Source organism: Camelina sativa, chromosome 2, assembly GCF_000633955.1.
Source record: "Camelina sativa cultivar DH55 chromosome 2, Cs, whole genome shotgun sequence".
NCBI classification, from domain to species: domain Eukaryota; kingdom Viridiplantae; phylum Streptophyta; class Magnoliopsida; order Brassicales; family Brassicaceae; genus Camelina; species Camelina sativa.
In genome coordinates this window covers 17,826,967-17,848,958 of record NC_025686.1, presented here as the reverse complement: position 1 = coordinate 17,848,958, position 21,992 = coordinate 17,826,967, and the positions used below count along the sequence as shown (strand labels likewise).

Genomic DNA, 21,992 nt, shown 5'->3' with positions numbered 1-21,992 from the left:
TTAGTAGTGTAATTTAAAAAGCCCAACCACGTGTCCAGTTTAACTATCCACGTCAGTACATAGGTTCGTTATTATAGCGAAACGTGGCGTGAAGCTTTTTGTATTTTGTTAAAATGGAATACAAAAGAAGTACAATCTTATGGTTTTAATTTGTTGGTCGGACTCGGAGTATGGATGGGATCAAACTAATAGCTGTCCAGTGGTTCTTAAAAGGCATCTGATGATTCATAGAGATTTTTACTTCATAAGTTTATGTAGAAAAGTACACATTTGTGAAACCACTACATGCGTTATGATCTTATCTCTAAACTAATATTTCTGTTTTTGTTGAACCATTCCATATATCCAGCATCAGATCATGCGTAAAGATTTTTACGTACTGTTGTTATTCTTACCCAAAATCTTATAAAGGAAGAAATTAAGATATGGAATGATAAGTTTATATGTGTGACCCATGTTAATAATTATTTAGAAGGTGGCAAAACACTTTCTACCCGTTAACATCAGCTTTTTGTCGTATCATTATGGAGCACATTGGCTATTTTATCATTATTACTTGGTCCAAACCCTTTCTCCTTTTATCTATAATCAGCATTTGATAATGAATATCTAATTATTTTATTTTCGATTATCCCCATGTTATAAACTACCACGAGCGATCATTTGCTTAATTATCTTCTTGATGAAGGAGTTAAAAATACAGAAAGAACAACTATGATTATGTTGTGGGATTACAAATATATGACTTTGGTTATCAGTACTATTTCTTGCATTGCATGAAAGCTATTTTTTTTTAATCACAAGTGAAAACTATTGTCTAGTCATGCAATGAAAGAAACATAACCCACGATTTTTAGAAAATTAGCTAGTCACCTACGATTCCGTTAAGAATTCATATGAGAATTTGCTATTGGCCTTCTTTCACATTTCTATGGATCTACGGATTTCTTTTAGATTTATATTGTCTACTACTAGTTTATAGTATTATGTGACATTACCAATCATAATCTAAACGTGAAAAAGTATTTTGTTTGCGGTCTTAGCCATTCTAGACAAGAGAACAACATTGGGTTGACCTATTTACGCAAGAAAACCGGGGTCGGCGGGCTGACATTTCCCAAAATGCGAACCGGGACCTACAAAATGCGAAATCAAAGTAAGGTATTTTATTTATACGTCTAATCACATTGAAAAACATATGTTTACAAAATAAAAATAACAAACGACAGCACACAAAGGTAGAAGTCATTTATAACGAACGTTTAAGGGTGTAGAGAAAAAGCTATGTGTACAACAAAAGTTAAAGAAAAAGAGAGACAAAACAGATCCTAAGGAAAAGATTTGTGTTATATTCACATTCATGTTTCCTTCATTCTACCAATTTGGACTCATTATATCTCCCTTTTATCTACTTGATCCCATATTATCTTTGCTTTGTTCACATCACACTTCACATCAATATAACCAAATTAGTGGAACATACGTTATTCATCGTGGATATTTTGAACTTTTTAGAAACGATTGCTGTTTTTCGGAACATACAAGTTATGACTCATACGATTCCCACTTGAATAACGAAATTACTAGATTAATGTTCTTCTGGATTCATATTGTGCTTTTTAGAGAGATTACATATTAGGTATTATAAAATAGAAATCATCAATTAATTCAATAAGACCTAAGTATTTGCTTGTTTTCTCATAATTGGAAAATGATCACATTGTACCCTTTGATTATGTGCAGTCAAAAATAACATGTTATGAACGTTCTTTGTCCAATCAACACAATTGTTTGTTTGTTAGATGTTCCATTTCTCTATTTAAAGTGCTAGAAGAAAACTTCTCCCATCATTTGTGCCTATTGAGCATTGACACATATGGGCCAAAGATGGAACGTGGATGGGGCTAATAATGGCCCGATACATCCGTCAATCTTCGCTATGCCTCAAGAATTTGCGATACCGAAGAGCCAAGAGATCTTGTGGATTACAAAAAAAGCCTAACCACACTTGAAATCAACAAAACCAAACAAAACATACAAAACTTTAACCACAGTGATTAAAAATCAAAACGAGAAGACAAGAAACGATATTTTGCATCAGATGAGCTCAGAAAATTCCAACATATTGCCTCCAAGTTCTTATCCTTTCTACTGATAATATCGAAACGAAGAAGAACAACAATGATCTCTTCTCTTCTTGGTTTTCCCTTTTTTTTTTTTGTCTTTATATCAAATGCATCTGAGTATCATCACGTGTAGAGAGACAAGTTCGATCTTTGGTCTTAACCACGAGCCATCATCACGTCCAAGTGGTCCAAACTTCTGTCACCTGAAGACATCTCTCCTCTTCTTCCATATGTTTTCCCTTGTTGGCTTCTGTAGAATCTGTCTTCTTTCTTCTGTACATGACGTTCATTAGTAGCCACTTGGTGAAGATGTAGCATAGCAACCATGCTAATGGCGAATATAGCAGCGTTTCCAAGTACGCCTCTCACATGGTTGAATCCAAGTGCTCTTTTGGCAAACCCGAAAGTCGAGGCAAAGGCATTGATAACAAAGTTTGACTTCTGGCCATCGGAAGGAGTAGAGTTTGCTCCAGTTGCGTTTAGCAAGGACTCGTAGAGGTGATCAGGCGAGACGAAGTGACTGGCGGTTTTAATGCTCCCAACAAATGCAAGAGCTTCCTCTAAGACTCCGTAGTTCTTGCCGTGGTGTTCAGCCAATCTCATTGCTAGTAATATTCTGCTCTGCTCAAGCCGGGCAACCGCCACATCTCTCTCTGTTCGTTGCTGTGTATGAATAGTCTGCAGAACAAAGCGAACGAAGTTTTACATATTGTCTTTCAGATTACGAGATCAGGTGGTAGAAGTAAACTGACCAACCAGAAACCAAATGAGAGAGACAAAGAGAAAGAACATATCCATGCGATTCTCCTACATATGCAAAAAAGCTTCCACACTCTTATTCTTTGGTCTAGATAAGTCTAAAATGTGCTGCGAAATGGATTCTGTACATGAGACCATAACAAAAATACAACCCCTGAATCAGTAATTATTCCTCAGCAGTCCCATAATAAATTTGATAATCGCTATCTTATTCAGAAACCTAAACTCTTATTCGTAAACATAACTGATGGACTTACTTACCACAAGACCTAAAACCTAACTAAACATACCTCAAATCAATTGTAACCCTAAAATTGCCTCAGATTGGCTTAATCGTGAGAATGAAGCAGATACAATCGATTTCAGGGACTTTGAATACTCATCTAGCAGAAGGATTTGCCCAATTCTCTTCAGAAATCAGCACAAACCCTAAGTGATATATAACAAAGCTATTTTCCCAAATTTCACAACAAATTCGTCTCTTCAATTTCGCTTCATATCAATGGAAATCGAAACACACAGAATCAAAAAGCGAGACTCACATGGAAAAACTCAAGCTGGTCTTCAAGGTTCTCAAGAGCGGTTCGAATAGCGTTAAGACTCTTGGCCTCACGCATCGTGGAGTCGTCGTTATCGTCAACGGCGAATCCTTTGATGAAAACATAACCCGGTCGGTTATCATCTCCGCCGTTTGGGTGATGATGAGCCGTCGTCTTCCTCTTCTCCGATCGATTCGAAGGTTTAACGGATTTGAGGAAGTGAGACCTCGAAATCAAGTGAATCTCATCGCTAAGCTTGTCATGTAGATCCCAGATTTTCTCAAGAACAGCTTCGATTTCTTCGATCTCCATTTCTCCCATTTCATTGACACACACACACAAAAAAACAAATAAAGCAAAAGAACAAACAAAAAAAAAAGCAAAAAGTACTTCTTCTTCTTCTTCTTCAAACTTTAATTGTGGACTCAAATTAAGCGCTCCGATGAATTTGATTTCCGGATACAGGTCAAAGCTCCGTTTTTCAAAACCCGACTCGGAAATGCGTTAAACAGCTGGCAGCACGGACTATGCACGTGTCTTTTATTAAACTTATTGGGCCTCTATACTGAGTTGCACCGAGGCCAAAAGCATACCCATCATCCACGTTGGTCGGTCTCACAAATGCATGTGAGAAGAGTGAAATTGTCGCATAAGCATGGACACGTGGGCTGTTAAAAGCTGACGTGTTAAATGTTTGTTGTCCCTTCTGTTTTCTTATTTAAAACATAAAGAAGAAACTGTAAAGTAAAAAAAGTGTAAAACGATCGATGGGTTCAACAACAACAAAGGATAGTGCTAGTTTAGCAAACATATCTGTAGAGGAGCACTTTAGCATCTCCCGGTCTACTTCTCGTGGACAGGTAATGTATGTTTTAGAAAAAAAAACGTAAAGACTTTGATTTGTTTTCATTTATCTCTTCTCATGTAAAACGCAATGAGATAGTACGTACTATGCAGGCCAAACAGAAGAAATATCAACGGCGGCTGAAGTACTCTCAAAGCAGCGGCCATGAATGTAGGTCGCAAACCGGTAGAAACCACTGACGTGGCTGCCATAAAAGAGGTGGAAGCTAGGGCTAATGGAGGTGGGGATATAGAAAGAAATGGTGGTGGTGTAACAGCTGTAGCAAATAGAGCGGTAGCTCGTAACAAAGAAATAGGAAAAGAAAATGAGAAGACAAATCTTCGCGACGTTATGGCCGAGATTGATGTGAGGGTAACGAGAGATATAGAGAAGTGACGAGTGAAGATGCGGAAGCTGTGGTTCAGGCTGAGCTCACTCATTCTCCTTTCAATAGTATTATTCCTGGTGGTGTTGCTGAATCTGTCACTGCAGCTTATAAACTCAATTCCAGTCCATGCAACACTTCTCTTTGATATTAAATTGCAATTTATTTTTAAATCTGTAATATAAAAAGCCGAAGTCCCTAGTATCCAATTTTACCAAGATCAGCTTTTGATCCAATCCTGTATAAGCATTTGAAGCCTATCAAATTTTGTTGCATCAATAATCAGAAAAATCCAATCATTTTATGTTTTTATTACTTTTGACGAAAAAACAAAATAACTTTCAAAACTAAAGACAAACGTCAAAAACATGCAAGTTGTTAAAAACATATATATATATATGGAACTGTTTGTTTAGGCTCTACGGGGTTGTTGAAGGTCCAAAAGTATATATACAGTATGGTCTCAGCAACACATCGAAAGGTCCCCCTCGCTTAAGCAGCTAAGTATAGGACACGTGAACTGTTATAAGCCTACGTGTCAAATGAAGTTGTACGGACCCGTTGTTATTGCCACATACATCCCGTTTTCTTATTTAAACGAAAGCCAGATAAAAATGAAAGGTAATGCAGTCAAAGAAAGAAGTTCAAAGAACTCTAGAACGATGGGTTCATCTGAGGATGGTGGAAGTTTCACCAACATCTCTGTCGAGGAGCACTATAGCGTCTCACAGTCTAGTCCCGGTGGACAGGTACAGTTAATAAAGTGTATTCAGACACTAAACGGTGAAGGTGTAAGATATTAGATTGGAATTTTTGTTTGTATTAGGCTATTACGATTTACGAGTTTACGTTTACATTTTAGTACTGTGTGTTTCAGTAACGTTTTCACGTTTTCATTTCTCTTGTTTTTTTGCATGTTGTCTAAATGATAAACAAATAAACAAATGAGAACCTTTCTTTTTTTGCGTATAGTGTTTGCGTTTGTACATTAATACATTTTATTAGGTATTCTATAAAAACAACCTCAAAACGATTACGACATATAGTATTTTAAAAAAATTTTAAGTTCAATTGTTTGTATCATGTAATAGCTAACAACGTTAACACATATATAAACTGATACGCAACCATTTGAAACAGTTTGTAGGTCCAACAGAAGAACTATCCACGGCGGCTGAAGCACTTATTGGGAGGTCGACGACGTTAACGGAGGCTCTAAAAGCAGCGGCCATGAATGTTGGCCACAAACCAGTGGAAACCACCGACGTAGCTGCCATAAAAGAGGTGGAAACTAGAGCTATCGGAGACAACATAGAAGGTGATCGCGGTGGTGTAACAGCCGTGGCAAGTGAGGCGGTTGCTCGTAACGAAAAAATAGGTAAAAAGGATGAGAAGACAAATCTTCGTGATGTTATCGCGGAGACTGATGTGAAGGTAACGAGGGACAAATCAGTGACAAGTGAAGACGCAGAAGCAGTGGTTCAAGCTGAGCTTAACCATTCTCCTTTAAACCATATTATTCCTGGTGGCGTCGCTGAATCCGTTGCTGCAGCTTATAAACTCAATCGCAATCCATCTCTTTGATACTACTATTTCCAATATATATAGTCATATCATATAAAATGGTCTTGGTTTTTGTTGTTGGATAATTTCAACTTGAAGAACAAGCTATCTGCTAGGAAGTTGCCTTAAAAGATAGAATAGGAAAAGGAAAAGTTCTTAAAATCTTAAGTTGTAATATGTTAATCCTAATAGGTTTAGGAAAAGATGAAACATATAAATATATGAGTCTATGGAGAGGTGTTCCATGAGATTAGAGATACTTGAGAGATTTAGTTTTTGAGAAGTTTTCTAAATCAATAAAAGAGGTGTTCTTATATTCTTCAAGTCTTTGATCTTATATTTGGTATCAGAGCAAGGTGTTCTTCCGACCTAAAACCGGTGGAGAAGAACTACGACAAAGCATGGCGGCTGAAGCAAACCCACCGTTACGAACTAAGGACCTTGGAGCACCATCGATCCAATGTCCGTTACTCATACCGACTAATTATACAGTTTGGTCGATGAGGATGAAGATCATACTTCGAGTCAGCGAGGTATGGGATGTTATTGAACCTGGATCCAAAGATGAAAAAAAGAACGATATTGCGACTGTACTTCTGTTTCAGTCTGTTCCAGAGTCACTTATCTTGCAAATATGAGAGCAAGATTCAGCCAAATCTCTTTGGGGAGCCATCCGATCACGTCACCAAGGAGCGGAGCGTGTTAAGGAGGCTAGACTTCAAACTCTGTTAGCTGAACTAGAACGTTTGAAGATGAATGATTCAGATACCGTAGATGATTTTGCAGGCAAGATCTCAGGCCTTGCATCGCAGTCAGCATCATTGGGAGAGACCATTGATGAATCGAAACTTGTAAAGAAGTTTCTCACAGGATTGCCTAGAGCAAAGTTTATCCATATGGTAGCTTCTCTAGAACAAGTCCTTGACTTAAACACCACGACGTTTGTGGATATTGTGGGAAGACTAAAAGCTTATGAGGAGCGAATTGGTGAAGTGAGTCCGATCGAAGATCAAGGGAAGTTGATGTTCACTAATACCTCTAACAATCGCGGAGGATATGGAGGTTTTAGAGGAGGATCAAGAGGTAGAGGCAGCTACGGTAGAGGAAGCTACGGTAGAGGCAGAGGTGGTTTCGGTAGAGGCAGAGGTCGAGGGAGATTCAATGGCCAAAACCAAGGAGGAGAAACCACAGAAGACAACCAAAACAAACCGAAGAAAGACTTGTCTAAAGTGATATGTTGGAGATGCGACAAACCTGGACATTATGCGACGACTTGCACTAACAAGCCGGTACAGAATCATAATCAAGAGTCGAGCCTGAATGAGACACAAGAAGCAGATGGACTTTATATGCATGAAGTTGTGTTCCTTAACGAAGACAAGGTGATTCCGGAAAATTACGATATCAACAAAGGCAATGCAAGTGTATGGTATCTAGATAATGGAGCGAGTAATCACATGTCAGGGAACAGAGAATTCTTTTGCAGTTTGGACGAAAGAATTAAGGGGAAAGTAAGGTTTGGTGATGGCTCATATGTTGACATTGTTGGGAAAGGAACTATTAATTTTGTTTGCAAGACAGGCGAGATAAGAGCCCTAAAAGAAATCTACTACATACCCGAACTGAAGCACAACATATTGAGTTTAGGACAAGCTACAGAAGGAGGGTGTGAGGTGAATATGAAAAAGGATTTTCTGACACTTCTAGACCCATGTGGAAGGCTGCTTGTGCGAGTTATCAGGTCACCAAACCGTTTGTATAAAACTCCGATGGAGATTAGCTTACCGATGTGTCTGCAGATCGACAATGGTGAAGCTACATGGCGTTGGCATGCTCGGCTGGGGCATGTAAATTTCGCAGTCATGAAGAATATGGTTCAACAGAACATGGTTGAAGGAATGCCACACATGATTCATGAGAAGGATGTGTGTGATGTGTGTCTAGTAGGGAAACAAACAAGAGGTTCTTTCCCAAGTAAAACCAGTTTTCGTGCATCTCAACCTTTGGAGTTAGTTCACGGAGACTTGTGTGGTCTTATCTCACCACAAACACCAGCCAACAACCGCTATGTTTTTGTGCTTATTGATGATTTCTCTAGGTACATGTGGACGATGCTGCTGAGGGAAAAGAGCGAAGCCTTTGAACGTTTTAAACGGTTTAAAGACTTTGTTGAAAAACAGAGTGGGTTGGCTATTAAGACCTTTCGAACCGATAGAGGAGGAGAGTTCACTTCAGGTGAGTTCAATCGGTTCTGCGAGGAGAATGGTATCACAAGACACTTGACTACACCGTATACACCACAGTAAAACGGTGTAGTAGAGAGAAGAAACCGTACCTTGATGGAGATGACAAGAAGCTTGATGAAGGGAATGTTGATTCCAAATAATATGTGGGGAGAAGCTGTTCGCCACTCAACGTATCTCATCAATCGAGTTCCCACAAAAGCTTTGAGTGGTCAGACTCCATATGAGTGTTTCATGTCCAAGAAACCGAAAATTGAACACTTAAGAGTATTCGGTTGTGTTGCGTATGCGAAGGTCAGTGGACCACAGTTGAAAAAGCTGGATGATAGATCAAGGAAAGTGATCAATCTCGGCACAGAACCTGGCTCTAAGGCGTATAGACTCTATGATCCGATTGCTAAGAAGGTAATGGTTAGTAGAGATGTGATTTTTGATGAAAATAAGGCTTGGGACTGGTCATCTGCGACAGTGGAGTCAGAAGGTGAACCAGGAGCATTTAAACTCTTCAAAGAAGGTTTTATAGAAGATGGTGGTGGACATGACAATGGTCAAGAAAACGACCAGCAAAATGCAGACCAATATGCTAATCATGGTAATCAAGAGGAAGAAGAAGACAATGAGGAAGATGCGATTGTCGAGAATCAAGTTCAACCACAAGCTGCAGTAGTTAAACCACAAGCTGCAGTAGTACAGCCACAAGTTGCAGTAGTACAACCCTTGGTGATAGGTCTGGTCGTGTGGTAACAAAACCATGCCATCTCAATGATTATGTCTTGTTCGCAGAAGCAGAGAGTTACAGGCAGTTCTTAACAATCGATGGAGAACCAGAGAACTATCTTGAAGCTGGAAAGATAAAAGAGTGGGTCGATGCTATGAGAATTGAACTAGATTCGATTATTAAGAATAATACTTGGGAGCTTGTGGATAAACCGGTTGGTGTCAAACCTATAGGAGTTAGGTGGGTTTACAAACTCAAGAGGAAGGCTGATGGTTCGGTGAATAAATATAAAGCGAGGTTAGTTGCAAAAGGGTATGTGCAGCAACAAGGTATTGATTTCGATGAGGTCTTTGCTCCAGTGGCAAGAATCGAGACTATACGGCTTCTGATAGTACTCGCGGCAACAAGAGGTTGGGAGATTCATCATTTAGACGTGAATACAGCTTTTCTCAATGGTGAACTAAAAGAATTGGTCTATGTTACTCAACCTGAGGGGTTCGAGAAGAAGGGAGAAGAGGATCGAGTATACAAGCTTCATAAAGCTTTGTACGGACTGCGTCAAGCACCAAGAGCTTGGAATTTGAAACTTGATCAAGTTCTTAAGGAGATGAACTTCAAGAAGTGTGTGAAGGAACCAACAGTCTATCGCAAGAAAGAGGATAAGGAGTTTCTGATTGTGGCTATCTATGTTGATGATCTGTTTATGACAGGGACGTCACTAAGTATCATTAAACGTTTCAAGGAAGACATGTCAAGGAGGTTTGAAATGTCGGATTTGGGGAAAGTAACTTATTATCTTGGGATAGAAGTTTTCCAAGGAGAGGATGGAATAAGAATCAAGCAAGAAGCATACGCTCAAGGGATTCTTATTGATGCAGGGATGGGTTCCTGCAATTCAACTCATGAACCGATGGAGCCGGGACTGAGTTTGTCAAGGCACAGAAAGAAACAGAGATTGATGCGACTAGGTACAGAAGGACCATTGGATGTTTGCGATATCTTCTTCACACAAGACCGGATTTGTCTTTTGCAGTTGGGGTGCTTAGTCGCTATATGCAGAGTCCGAGAGTGTCACATGGGCAAGCAATCAAGCATGTTCTAAGGTATTTGAAAGGAACTATGAACTATGGATTGTTCTTTAAGAGGGATGGATGAAGGAAGGTCACAGGGTACAGTGACAGTAGTCACAACATTGACATTGACGATGGGAGGAGCACCACGGGTCATGTTTTTTACTATGGTTCATCGCCTATCACTTGGACAACACAGAAACAGCCGACTGTTGCGTTGTGTTCATGCGAGGCAGAGTTCATGGCTGCTACAGAGGCTGCAAAACAAGCAATATGGCTTAAGGAGTTGTTGGGTGAGATACTAAGCGTGAAAGGAGAGAAGATCCTGCTTAGAATCGATAATGAATCAGCCATAGCTCTAACCAAGAACCCAATCTTTCACGGGAAAACAAAACACATGCTCGCCAAATATCATTTCATTCGGGAGTGTGTAGAGAATGATCAAATCGAAGTTGATCATGTGCCAGGAGAAGAACAGAAGGCCGACATTCTTACAAAGCCTCTAGGACGGGTTAAGTTCAAGGAAATGAGGAGTTTACTTGGAGTTGAAGAGATCAAGCTTCCCAAAGTTCATGTTGGAATTAAGGGGGAGAATGTTGGATAATTCCAACTTGAAGAACAAGCTATCTCCTAGGAAGTTGCCTTAAGAGATAGAATAGGAAAAGGAAAAGTTCATAAAGTCTTAAGTTGTAATATGTTAATCCTAATAGGTTTAGGAAAAGATGAAACATATAAATATATGAGTCTATGGAGAGGTGTTCCATGAGACTAGAGAGACTTGAGAGATTTAGTTTTTGAGAAGTTTTCTAAATCAATAAGAGAGGTGTTCTTATATTCTTCAAGTGTTTGATCTTATATTTGTTGCATAAATAATTACTAAAGAATAAGCTTAAAGACCATTATATTTCTATATGACGGATATTTTGTAAATTTTGATGAGAATTATGTAATTGTCTTACAAATGTAAGTTCATTGATAATTTTATTAAAACATAATATAACAACCGAACAGTTAACCTTTACAAATTACAATACAATCTTATGTTATTTAAAATGAGTTTTTGCACGATTATAAGAAGCTTATATACCCCAAATCCAACCATGGAGCCACATTTTTACAGTCTTGACGAATATATCTACTGCGTAATGCCATACTAAGGTTTAACACCAAGCTCTTTGACAACAAACTGGAACTTTAGATGAAGAGGAAATAAAAGGCATATATAATAAGTTCATTTTTACTTTCACACTTGGAAGTTGGATAAAGTTGAGAAATTAGGCTAACAAAATAATACATAAACCAAGCAATATATAGGCTCAAAACGAGCATTTCATCACAATTAAAGTATTCATATATCTAGAATTCAGAATGAATCAGAAATCAATACGTGACAACAAAGTTCACAATTTTTTTTTTTTAAATGAAATACGAACGCTAGTGTAAAATTAATTATAATTAGATTTTGTGAGAAGTATATATGTACGTGTTTTCTTTGTAAAACGGTTATATGAGAATATTTCTCGTCATTCATTGGCGTCATCGCCTTTAGTAGTTAGTACTCAAACAAATATATATTAAAAATATTACCAGAGAGAGTTTGAGACAACGAGTGTGTAAACTAGTGATATTAACCAAATCTAATAATTAAAAGGTAAACCAATATAAACCAGAGATCATTTGATGGTTTCTCCAAGGGAGGTTGAATCCTGAACCCCTCACTCAAACCTTCTTTGAGAGAGGTGTCGATTCCTATAAGACCTATATATAGAATGGCTCAAGGACTGGCCTCGAAAAAGAGGAGATTGTCGATGGGCCATGGCAGTTGTGATTTTGGAGGATACATATATGCTTTTTCAAATAAAATGTGGCATGAATCATTATGATTAGGTGTCCGGAACAAGCAGCCCGAGATTGCCCTCTAAATGAGATTAAATAAAAGAGTTTTTTTTTTTTCTTCTTTTTTCTTTGAACGATAATTATTATAATTACGCTTTCCATTGATTAAACAAGAACAAATAAATTACATGAATAAACCAACCAAGAAAAACAGAACAAAGCATGAGGACCAAAACCTACTTTTGACTTTCTACAAATCTCACGTCACAAAACCAAAAGAGTTGGAGAACACAAAATTACTAGGAGAAAAAGCAAAACCATTGTGGATGATAAACAAACAAAATGATCGGATCCATCACATTTTAGTGAATGAAATAAGTCAACGCCAACGCCACCAACATTAGAACATACGCTATCCCCTGATCTATCGATGTTCCTGCCAAAACACACACACAAATCATAAAAACACAATATCAATATCAATCTCTTGTTCTCCAATCTAGCTTAGTTTTTTTTTTTTGGTTTTGGTATTATTAAATGAAAGATATGTCCTATATATATAATATTAATACCGTCGCTGGTGGGTGCGGGAGCTGGCGAAGAAGATTGAGCATGAGCAATCGGCAAAAGAATCACGGAGATGATGACGAAGACGGCGAGAATCTCCAATGGAAATTTCAGGGACGCCATTCTTTTTCTTTATCTCCGGTGATTTATTCCGGCGAAGGAATCTTTTTTTCTTGGTGGTTTCGTAATATCTCACCAGAAATAAAGAAAAAAAAAAAAATGACCCGATTGATAGAAGAACAGAGGAACCTAAAAGATTTGGTTAAATAGCCAAAAATAAAACAAAACATGCCACAGAGAACGTGGGGTCAAGACAGCTTAAACTCTCTTTAATCACTCGTTGGTTTCGTGCGTTGTCATTTTTATTAAAAATTTAGAGGTTTAACGAGAGTAACGGTTAATTATGTTCTGTGTCTAAGCTGTGTATGAGAAGGATTTGACAAAAAAGATGAGTATCTTTTACAGCCTGTTTCTTTGATATACTTTCCTGGTTTTGTAATTTTCCCTTTTTATGGAAGATCACTGTATTAGTCCCTAATTTAAACTTGTTGTGAGTTGTCAGTTGTGATAATCCGGTTCAGAACTCAACCGAACTAAACATTCATTAAACATTAAACAAATCCGGTTCTTAAATTCTTATTAGAAAATGTATTCTATTTGTTATGTATAGCTTTATTATAGGTAAACATATTTGAACCTGGCTCACTTTGGAAGGTTAGAAATGCCCTCTCAATCGAAGAAACTGTACATTATGCCAGGTTCTTGGTGGAGCGTGCGTAGGCTCATCATGTTTTGGACTGTTAAAAACATTTTTAACAAAAATTTTATTCATTCCAACCTATGTTTCAGTTATCATCAGGACCCAAAAAGCACCATAATATAAACATGTTCACGGTGAGGCTTATTCCCCACGTTATTATGGAGATGGAGGACGAGCGAAGAAAGGATCATCTCTGTTGTTATATATCTTGAAGAGTTGTTTCCAGTATCGGCATGCAAATTTTTCGCAATCCTCAACGGCTTTATAGTCGAAATCTTCCAATTCCTCAACCGATTTCTTCAAATCATTCTTGGGATCCCCATCCGTCAGAAAACTCGCTATGTAAGTGCCCCCAAATCAAAAACATTCAAGAACGCAAAATCAAGAAAACAAGAAAACAAAAGATCAAGAAAAAGGGTTTGATAGCTAGTTACTAACCTTGCAGCATCAAACTTGTTGAAACCGATACCATTGCAGATATGGCTTGAGCTACTCAACTTTTCATCATCAGTTTGAAGCCTATACATAACACAAACAGCTCTCATACAAAGCTCCGGATCTTTACCGAAATCAGCCAGCATATCTGCTTCGTACTCCCATTTCCGGTTCTCGGGCTTCTTCTCCCTCCTCAACATTGACATGACATCCGCATAACCGGTTTCTCCATCAGATTCCTCTTCCCCGGTTTCATGATCAGAGTTTTCACTGACACTCCCTTGACTATCATCATCATCATCAGAAACAATAAACCCTTCTAAACTTGCGGTTTCACTCTCTGTCTCTTCCGCTGTCTCATCATCCTCGGCATTACCAATTGTTGGGATCCCCACAACTCTCTCTGGTGAATTTTGTTCACTTGAAGCAGAGATAACTCTCTGTTTCCTCAGTCTTGAGGATACTCGACGACGCTGTCCACTCAATCTCCTGGAACCACTCTCTCCTTTGGTCGGTGTATCTACCATCTCTTGGTCACTTGGTTTCAAATTCTTGAGTATTGAAATCGGTATATTATCTTCATCATCATCATCAGTTTCTGAATCGCTAGCAATAACTCGTTTCCTCTTACGACCACAAGGAGTGCTTTTGTTAACTTCACAAGATTCAACATCATCATCTTCATAGTTCTCATCAATACTTCTCTCTTCTAAACCATCCTTAGCATCAGCACACTCCTTCTCGCTTCCCTCCTCTGTTTCACCATCACATAAATCAACTACACCAGTCGATTTGTCACCATCATCATCTTCAAACGACAACATCTTATTTACTCGTCCCCGAGAAGACATGTTGTCTCTGTCTCTCCCCAACATATAGTAGTCTTTAACCGGTGTGGTCATATAAGGCGAGCCTACATAAAAACACAAAACAAAATCAAATCCATCACACCGTAAAAGCGAAATTTATACTAATAAGCCGATCTATGATTCTACTCACTAACGTCAACCCAAAAGGCTGAAACATATGTTCTTCTCACCTGAACCTTGTTGATAACCTAACCCTTCCCTACTCGTAAAATCTTTATCCACTTTACAAGATTCAGTACTATTCTTGATCCTAGCTAACTCCAATCCTAGCTTCACATTCTCATCTAATTCCAATTCTCCATATCTAAACCCACCAATCTCATCTAACTTTCGAACAGTTTCCACAAGCTTCTCAAACTTTGTCTTCCAATCCTCAGATTCTTTCACAGCCATCTGTTTCTCAATCTCCAACGCTCCGTTCACCATCATCTGCTCAACCAATGAACTCTCCTCAGATTCTTTAAGATTCCTCAACTCTTCTTCCACTACTAACTTCTCAGATTCCAATTCCTTAATCCTCAGTTCAAGTGATTCACACTCTTTGTTCTGTTTCTGCAACTCTGTTTCTAACTCGGTGTACTTTTCTTCACTTTTCAAAACCCTTTCTTCTAACTCAAGACACCGACAATTTTGATCCATCGACTTCACTTCTATAGACATTGCGAAAAACTCTTCTTCTTTAAAACTAGAATTAAAACCCTAGGATCAACAAGTCTCCTAATATACACAAAGCAATTACATACAGAAGAAACTTAAACCGTACCTCAAATTTTCAGAACTTGCGTACAAACAAAACAACAAGAATTGATCGCAACATTCTTTATTCCAAACCCTAATAAACAGGAGATGAGAAGAGTAGTAGACTAATCGGAGAAAGAAAAAAAAAAAAGAACTTTCTAATTTCTTTTGAGTAACAACAGTTACAGACTTCTTCACAAACCCTAGTAAACACGACACGGTGTCACGTGCGGACGCGTGTTTTTTAGATTTGCCAAGTCGACGATTGTGAATAGAAGCGTCTAAGTGGGCTCACTTATGGACCATAAGGCTAAATTTTTAATTGGCCCATTAATGAGCCATTGGATGCTTGCTGCTTATGTTTTAATTTTTAAGGTACGGAGAGTTTATAAATGGGGAAACAAAGACTAGAGGTCCACATTTTTTAAGTCCGGACCAGACGACATTCTTGAAGCTTATTTACAAAGATTGATTATTCTTGCATTTGTTGTCTCCTTAGAAGTTAAAAATTGATTGCTCTTTTTTTACCTTCTGGCTAGTTTCAGTATAAGTTTTTTTTTTTTTAATCTGACAAGAGTTTTGTTCGTACCTCGTCTGTTGCACCACTCGAGAGGGAAAAAAGTAACAAAATTTTACTTGTTTTGGTAACTGGAACAAGTCAAGTCAACCCTTGTTAAATTCTCCATACATTGATATTTAAATGGATCCAGTTTGTTTCATGATTATTGCATTGTTGGCTAGCTCAACACTACTAATATTTAATGAAATATGTATGTATGTATGTATGTATGTATGTATGTATGTATATCTAAGTTGAAATGCTAGGCTAGTTGATACATGAAATTAACGAAGAATCATGTGAGACTAAATAACAACTCGGTTATAAAGATAAAAACAATCACAAATAGCTAACATATGTTAGGTTAGTCGATGCATATGCACGAGATTTACAAAATTATCAATTTTGAAGCATTCAAGTTTAAGGTTCTGCGAAATTTGATTTAAACTGGAAGAGTAAAAAAGAAAAAAGTGAAGATGCATGAACCACATCACAAAAAGGTGCATAACAATAACCACTCATTACGATTTGAGTAGAAGATGGGGACATGGCATTCACTTGTGGGCGAATCTAATTGGAGTATGCAATAATCAAGAGTCTTACGGGTCCCCTCATATTTCCGAGAAGTCATTACTTCTTCAAAATCTAGCCGTCATTATTATAATTGTGGCCCAAATTTTTTTAATACTAAACTACAATTTAGGAGTTATGATCAATACTCGTTCAACAAATCATCCATTTCTGAACGAAAGAGTATTATTTCTTGCTCTTTAATTTGCGGTCACATAAAATAGTACGTAGCCTTTATGAAATGTTTTATATGTGGGCTGTCTCCAAGTCATTAATGTGTCTTGCAAATTTAAACACTGGTCCAATTATAATATAAAGACAACACTACTTGGAAATCAACTGTTTCACTCCGAGGAGGATGTCTTGTTTGTTCTAAAACATGCATGGCATTTGTATCATGTACTAATATTATTACCAGTTAGGTCCATTTGTTGCAAATGTTTAATGAATGTTAGGATAGTTTTCAAAAATTATAATTGTGGCCTGTATCTGCAGCCATCAGAATAGTTGACTGAAATCTACAAAGATGTTTTTATCAAAAAAAAAAAAAAAATTACAAGATGCTTATTATTATTATTTGTTAAAACATTTTCAATGTTCTAGGCATTTCAACTGATCATCAATAAGTACGAAATTTGTCTTTTTGATGGACTTACATGTTTTGTTTTGTTCCTTAACTTTCCTCTAGAGGACTATGTTACTTTCCTATCAAAAAGGATCTCTATAACCCTCTCCTACTACTTTTGTGAAACTTACTACAGTATTTTCTAAAATATTGTTCTTGATATTTAAAAGATCAACAGATTGTTCTATTAGTATCATTTACTGTAAATCGGAAAAGAAAACGATTATGAGCTAAGTTGTTTTTTAGGAAACCCATTTGTTCTACAAACACAATTATTACCTACGATATTTGTCTTACATAGATGATGAAACTCATAACTTGTAATCATGCAATAAAGCACAGTGCGATGGGAGAGAGAGAGAGAGAGAGAGAGAGAGAGAGTGCATGAAAGTTTGACTCATGTATTTCGTGGTGAGAGTAAATGATATTTCAGATCTTCGTAGTGATTAAAGTTTTAGTAGGACCCAACTCATTCACCTTTTCAGCTACTTCTACAATTTTGTTTCTACTATAATCGATTTTGTTTTTTTACCCAAATAAACAAATAGAAATAAAAAATGTCATCATTCAAAATCCTTTAGATTCTGCTTCTAGTACAACGCATTTTGCCAATTTATGTATATGTTCACAATTTTACAGTTGATATGTAACATAGAGAGATATACACATAGTTATATGCAGTGGTGGACCCAGGAAAAAAATATATCCCGGTCAATAATTTTTTTATAAGCAGTTAAATATTTAAACTCACAAAAAAAAGATCATTTATGTAGTATAGGAGAATTGAACCTGGGTTTGGGGTGTCAAACTACTAAATAAAACCAACTTTGCTACAAGAATTTCAGTACTTCATGTGCAGAAAAACTTTATTTCAACATTTTACCAGGTCACTTGACCTGCCTAACCACTACATGGGTCCGCCCCTGGTTATATGCAACACCATATAGTCGTGTCCTAGTGACTGCCGAATTACAGAGACGAGAGACGTGTAGGGATGTTATACGTAGGTAGGGTGCAGGCAGAAATTAAGGAAATTAAATTTTTGTCATGCAAATGTAATAAAAGCACGTATAGATAGAGACAAGTATGTAATATATACTATCTATAAATAAATAATTAAAATTTTGAATTTCAAATGGACAAAAGTAAAAGTTGGCGACGATGTTTATATATCATGAATTTAAATTTCATTAAAAAGAAGCCTTTTACCAAAGAAAGAAAAATCATTAAAATGAGAGGGTTGAAACTTGAAAGTAAATTACAAAACTTGCTAGCTAATTGGTTCAACTGCATAAATTTGTGTCTAGATATCATTATTCATTTGCTTATCTTTAATTAGGATTCTACAAATTTAGGGTTCTACATTAATTTTATATTAATCTCTTGTGAGCCTTATCAACTCGCGCAAGTCCTTGATGTATCTCAATGAGTCATTTAATGTTTTGATCAGAGCTAGGGTTTTAGAGCTGATTTTAGTTCAAAGCTACAAACTTAGGGTTTTTTTTTTTCCTTCTCTGAATCGATTTTAGGATGCAGGTGTAGCATATAGCCATTTAGGGCATACAGCGTTTTGGTCCCAATGCTACTAACACTGTCAAAATTCACAATTACGTGAGTCGTCCCCATACATACAGCTACACACATGCATGCAAATTTGTATACTCTATAGACTAACGAAACGTTTACATGCATGCGTTCAATATAGAGGGTTCGGGATGCGCATATATATATTGTTATGAATGTGAATTTCATTAAGAAACTAGAGAGATAAAGATAAATAAAATTGACTTAACCAACTATATAAGTAGTTTGGTAAATGTGTTATTCGATGGGCTATATATGTCTGTTGTTCTAAACCAAAAACTCAGATTCATTCAAAAAATAATTTTTTTAAATATTAAATTGTAGTTTTAGTTATATCTAAATAAAAAAGGAAGTTTACATATGCTAGATGAAAGTTTATATGTAGTTTTAGATATATCTAATTTAACATAACCTCAAATTACTAGTCTCTTAATTTATATCTCATCTATATATGTATTATGAAATGACTTAGTGAACACACTAACAGAAAATTGGGTTTCGGTCATGTTGAAACTACGACCACGTAAGTAATGTCTTTGATCTTATAAGAGTTTTAGAAACATATATAAGATATAAGAGGACTTAAAAGGTTTGACATCCATATACATCCGATGTATGATCCAGAAAATGAGTGCGAGTGATTTGGAAACCAAATTGAGACAAAATTAAACATTTGGAACCGAGCTTGAGTCGGTGCTACTTTTGGAAAACTGATTCATTTGTCATAAACCTATCTTTGTCTCATATATATATATATATATATATAACAAAACCAATGACTAAAAAGAACTGAAACTACAAATTATCGATGAACGTCGTCCCAAAAATGATATGTAAATTGTATTTTTCATTAATAATAAGTATCTGAAAAATGACTATCTAATTCACAACTAATAAGATCCAACTATATGTACATAGAAAATTTAATCTAAATTGGAAAGCAAATCTTGTTTATTATGAACGCTTTACAAAACCAAAACCTAAAACCCGCTACAAGATCATGATCAGTGCATTAAGGAGATATATAATATACATGTATATGTTTATGTGTATACTCTCAATATATGTGATAACATATGGATCCATGTATGATGGGTATATAGTATCGACATGCATGTGTATGAATGAAGAAGTAGAATCTCGGGCACGGAGATGGCGTGTCCGTTCATTGAAAGCCGCCCACCATCTTTATTATACTTGTTTCCGAAGTACTGATTGCTGCTCAACTTACAGATTTTGATTCCTGCACAACTTGGCAACTTTCTCATCCTCAGTTATCTGATTAATTGCTTCAAAAGTCAATTATTATAATAAAATGCAATAAATTTCAGTATTCATAGTATATTCCTTGTAGTCGATCGAGTTTTTGTTTGTTTGTTTTTGAATTGTAATTATCGACGACAACTCATGACTTTTTAATCGAGACTGCAGGAAGAATATAATCAACGTAACGTTTCGTTATGTCATATATAAAATCAATTAATTTCAACCCTTTTCTTTTGTTATAGCTATATCACGAGCAACGGTGTTAATTTGTTATAGAAATGTCGACTCTGATTTACGAAATAAATAGAGCAAGACAAAACTGTACGAATATTAAAAACATGTCATAGTCTCCATAAAAAGGGTAACCGTATATACTATATGAAACTGAATAATACTACCTTGGATCCGAGTCATATCAAATTAATATTATGCAGGCATGCATAATTAAACTTTAGTTAGATTACTGTGTCCCCTAAAACATCAAAGTCACTGAAAAATTAAACTAGGAACATTGTCCGTATATTGTTTATATGTACAGTGCATTAAGTTCGTCCTGTGTGATTAAAATCGAAAACCGAATTTGAGTTTAGTCACATCTAACCGTACCATATGTGGATTCATGAAAACTAATTTTCTTTTTTTTTTAGATCCGCGTCTGGATTTTGTGACATGTTATCATTGTATTAAAATCAAGAAGTGATTTGTATAATTATAAGGCATAATTTCATGGCAAATTATATAAACATTGCATTAAAAAAAAACAAATATAGTTTGTTTAGTTGATGCTGTTTCGTTAAGTTTGGGCTAGAAACAAAACATAAAGAGACGATACCCGTTACTAAAAAGACATGGTCAGGTAAATATAACATCTGACAGCCAACACATTAACTTCAAACCTAACGACTACCTGGTTTGTCTTGGCTCCATCTTCTTAAATTTTCGTTTATTTTTCTAAAACATTTTAATGGACTCATTAATATATACAAAAACATATATATATAACAAAAAAATTCAAACGATCGAAAATTTTTTTGAAAGGGAAAGTACAAATGATATCAAGGGTGGCTCCTCAAGAAATAATTTGATTTTGATGAGACAAAATGAGACACGACTAGTATGACATCAAATATTTATTGTCTTAGATCTATCCCTTGTCTTTTATTTTCTTGAAACAAATTTGTTTGCTCCTTGCATCATTTTTTTTTTTTGGGTTAAAGGGTTTATCCTTGTATCAGTTTATAGATGAACCTACAAAAGAGGTGTATATATTGAGTTGCATCTTCTTAATATATAATATATATAATACTTCTATATTACCATTGCTGTTAAATTCAGATTCTATCTATTCTAAGCTTGTTTTTAAATAAGTTGAACATGTAAGGCTCCTTCTGAGCCGAACTAACATTTTGTAAACCGATAGGTTTTGAATAAAAACGGTAAAAACAGATCATTATATATGGAACCGATTTCAAAGTTTAGATTAAACTTTGAAATTAGAAAAGGCCAAAAGATAGGCTCGAAGTGAAAATAATTTGTTTGATTCAGTTATCGTCAGATAACATGTTTGAAATTGATGCATCAATCATAAAAAAGTGTCTAAATATGTATTGGTTGATTTTCTTTATAATAATGATTTATAATGTGAATATGTACAACATCTCATTCAATTGATTGTCTCACGAGTGAGGCGCTAAAATAAATGTGAATTCACTAATTTCAAATACTTTTTTGTTTCTTTCTTATATTTACTCGAAAACCGGGATTGGTCGGACCATTCGCAACCCAAATATTTAAATACAAAGAAGAAAGTAGTAAGAACGTACATATCCGCGTTTATGTGCATTCCATGTTTGTGTGTACAACAAACAATTATACCGATCGAGCTTGTGAATTTTCAAAATTTTACCCCCCAAAAAAATCCATAAAAATCTTTTCC

At 36.2% G+C, this 21,992-nt stretch overlaps 4 protein-coding genes and 1 pseudogene across 6 annotated transcripts; 2 read left to right on the top strand and 3 right to left on the bottom strand.

Annotated features, from left to right (window-relative positions):
• Window positions 1,966-3,939, bottom strand: LOC104728398 (plastid division protein PDV1-like). The gene is made up of 2 exons (XM_010447379.2): window positions 3,428-3,939; window positions 1,966-2,804 (listed from the first exon to the last, which is right to left on the bottom strand). Exons 1-2 carry the CDS (start codon window positions 3,743-3,745, stop codon window positions 2,283-2,285), a joined length of 840 nt encoding a protein of 279 aa, XP_010445681.1. The 5' UTR covers window positions 3,746-3,939; the 3' UTR covers window positions 1,966-2,282.
• Window positions 4,164-4,965, top strand: LOC104728392 (annotated as a pseudogene).
• LOC104728383 (late embryogenesis abundant protein 49-like) lies at window positions 5,251-6,320 on the top strand. The gene is made up of 2 exons (XM_010447370.2): window positions 5,251-5,402; window positions 5,794-6,320. Exons 1-2 carry the CDS (start codon window positions 5,268-5,270, stop codon window positions 6,235-6,237), a joined length of 579 nt encoding a protein of 192 aa, XP_010445672.2. The 5' UTR covers window positions 5,251-5,267; the 3' UTR covers window positions 6,238-6,320.
• LOC104728378 (arabinogalactan peptide 22) lies at window positions 12,258-12,939 on the bottom strand. Its single transcript, XM_019236053.1, has 2 exons — window positions 12,656-12,939; window positions 12,258-12,519 (listed from the first exon to the last, which is right to left on the bottom strand). The coding sequence occupies exons 1-2, from the start codon at window positions 12,771-12,773 to the stop codon at window positions 12,446-12,448; spliced, it is 192 nt and encodes a 63-aa protein (XP_019091598.1). The 5' UTR covers window positions 12,774-12,939; the 3' UTR covers window positions 12,258-12,445.
• On the bottom strand, window positions 13,456-15,646 carry LOC104728364 (protein bfr2-like). 3 transcript variants are annotated; one of them, XM_010447353.2, is made up of 4 exons: window positions 15,478-15,646; window positions 14,885-15,399; window positions 13,849-14,758; window positions 13,456-13,748 (listed from the first exon to the last, which is right to left on the bottom strand). In XM_010447353.2, the coding sequence occupies exons 2-4, from the start codon at window positions 15,372-15,374 to the stop codon at window positions 13,715-13,717; spliced, it is 1,434 nt and encodes a 477-aa protein (XP_010445655.1). In that variant the 5' UTR covers window positions 15,375-15,399; window positions 15,478-15,646; the 3' UTR covers window positions 13,456-13,714. The 3 variants fall into 3 exon arrangements, with proteins under 3 accessions (XP_010445655.1, XP_010445664.1, XP_010445659.1); XM_010447362.2 differs by having other exon boundaries at window positions 13,456-13,763; window positions 13,850-14,758; XM_010447357.2 differs by having other exon boundaries at window positions 14,885-15,364.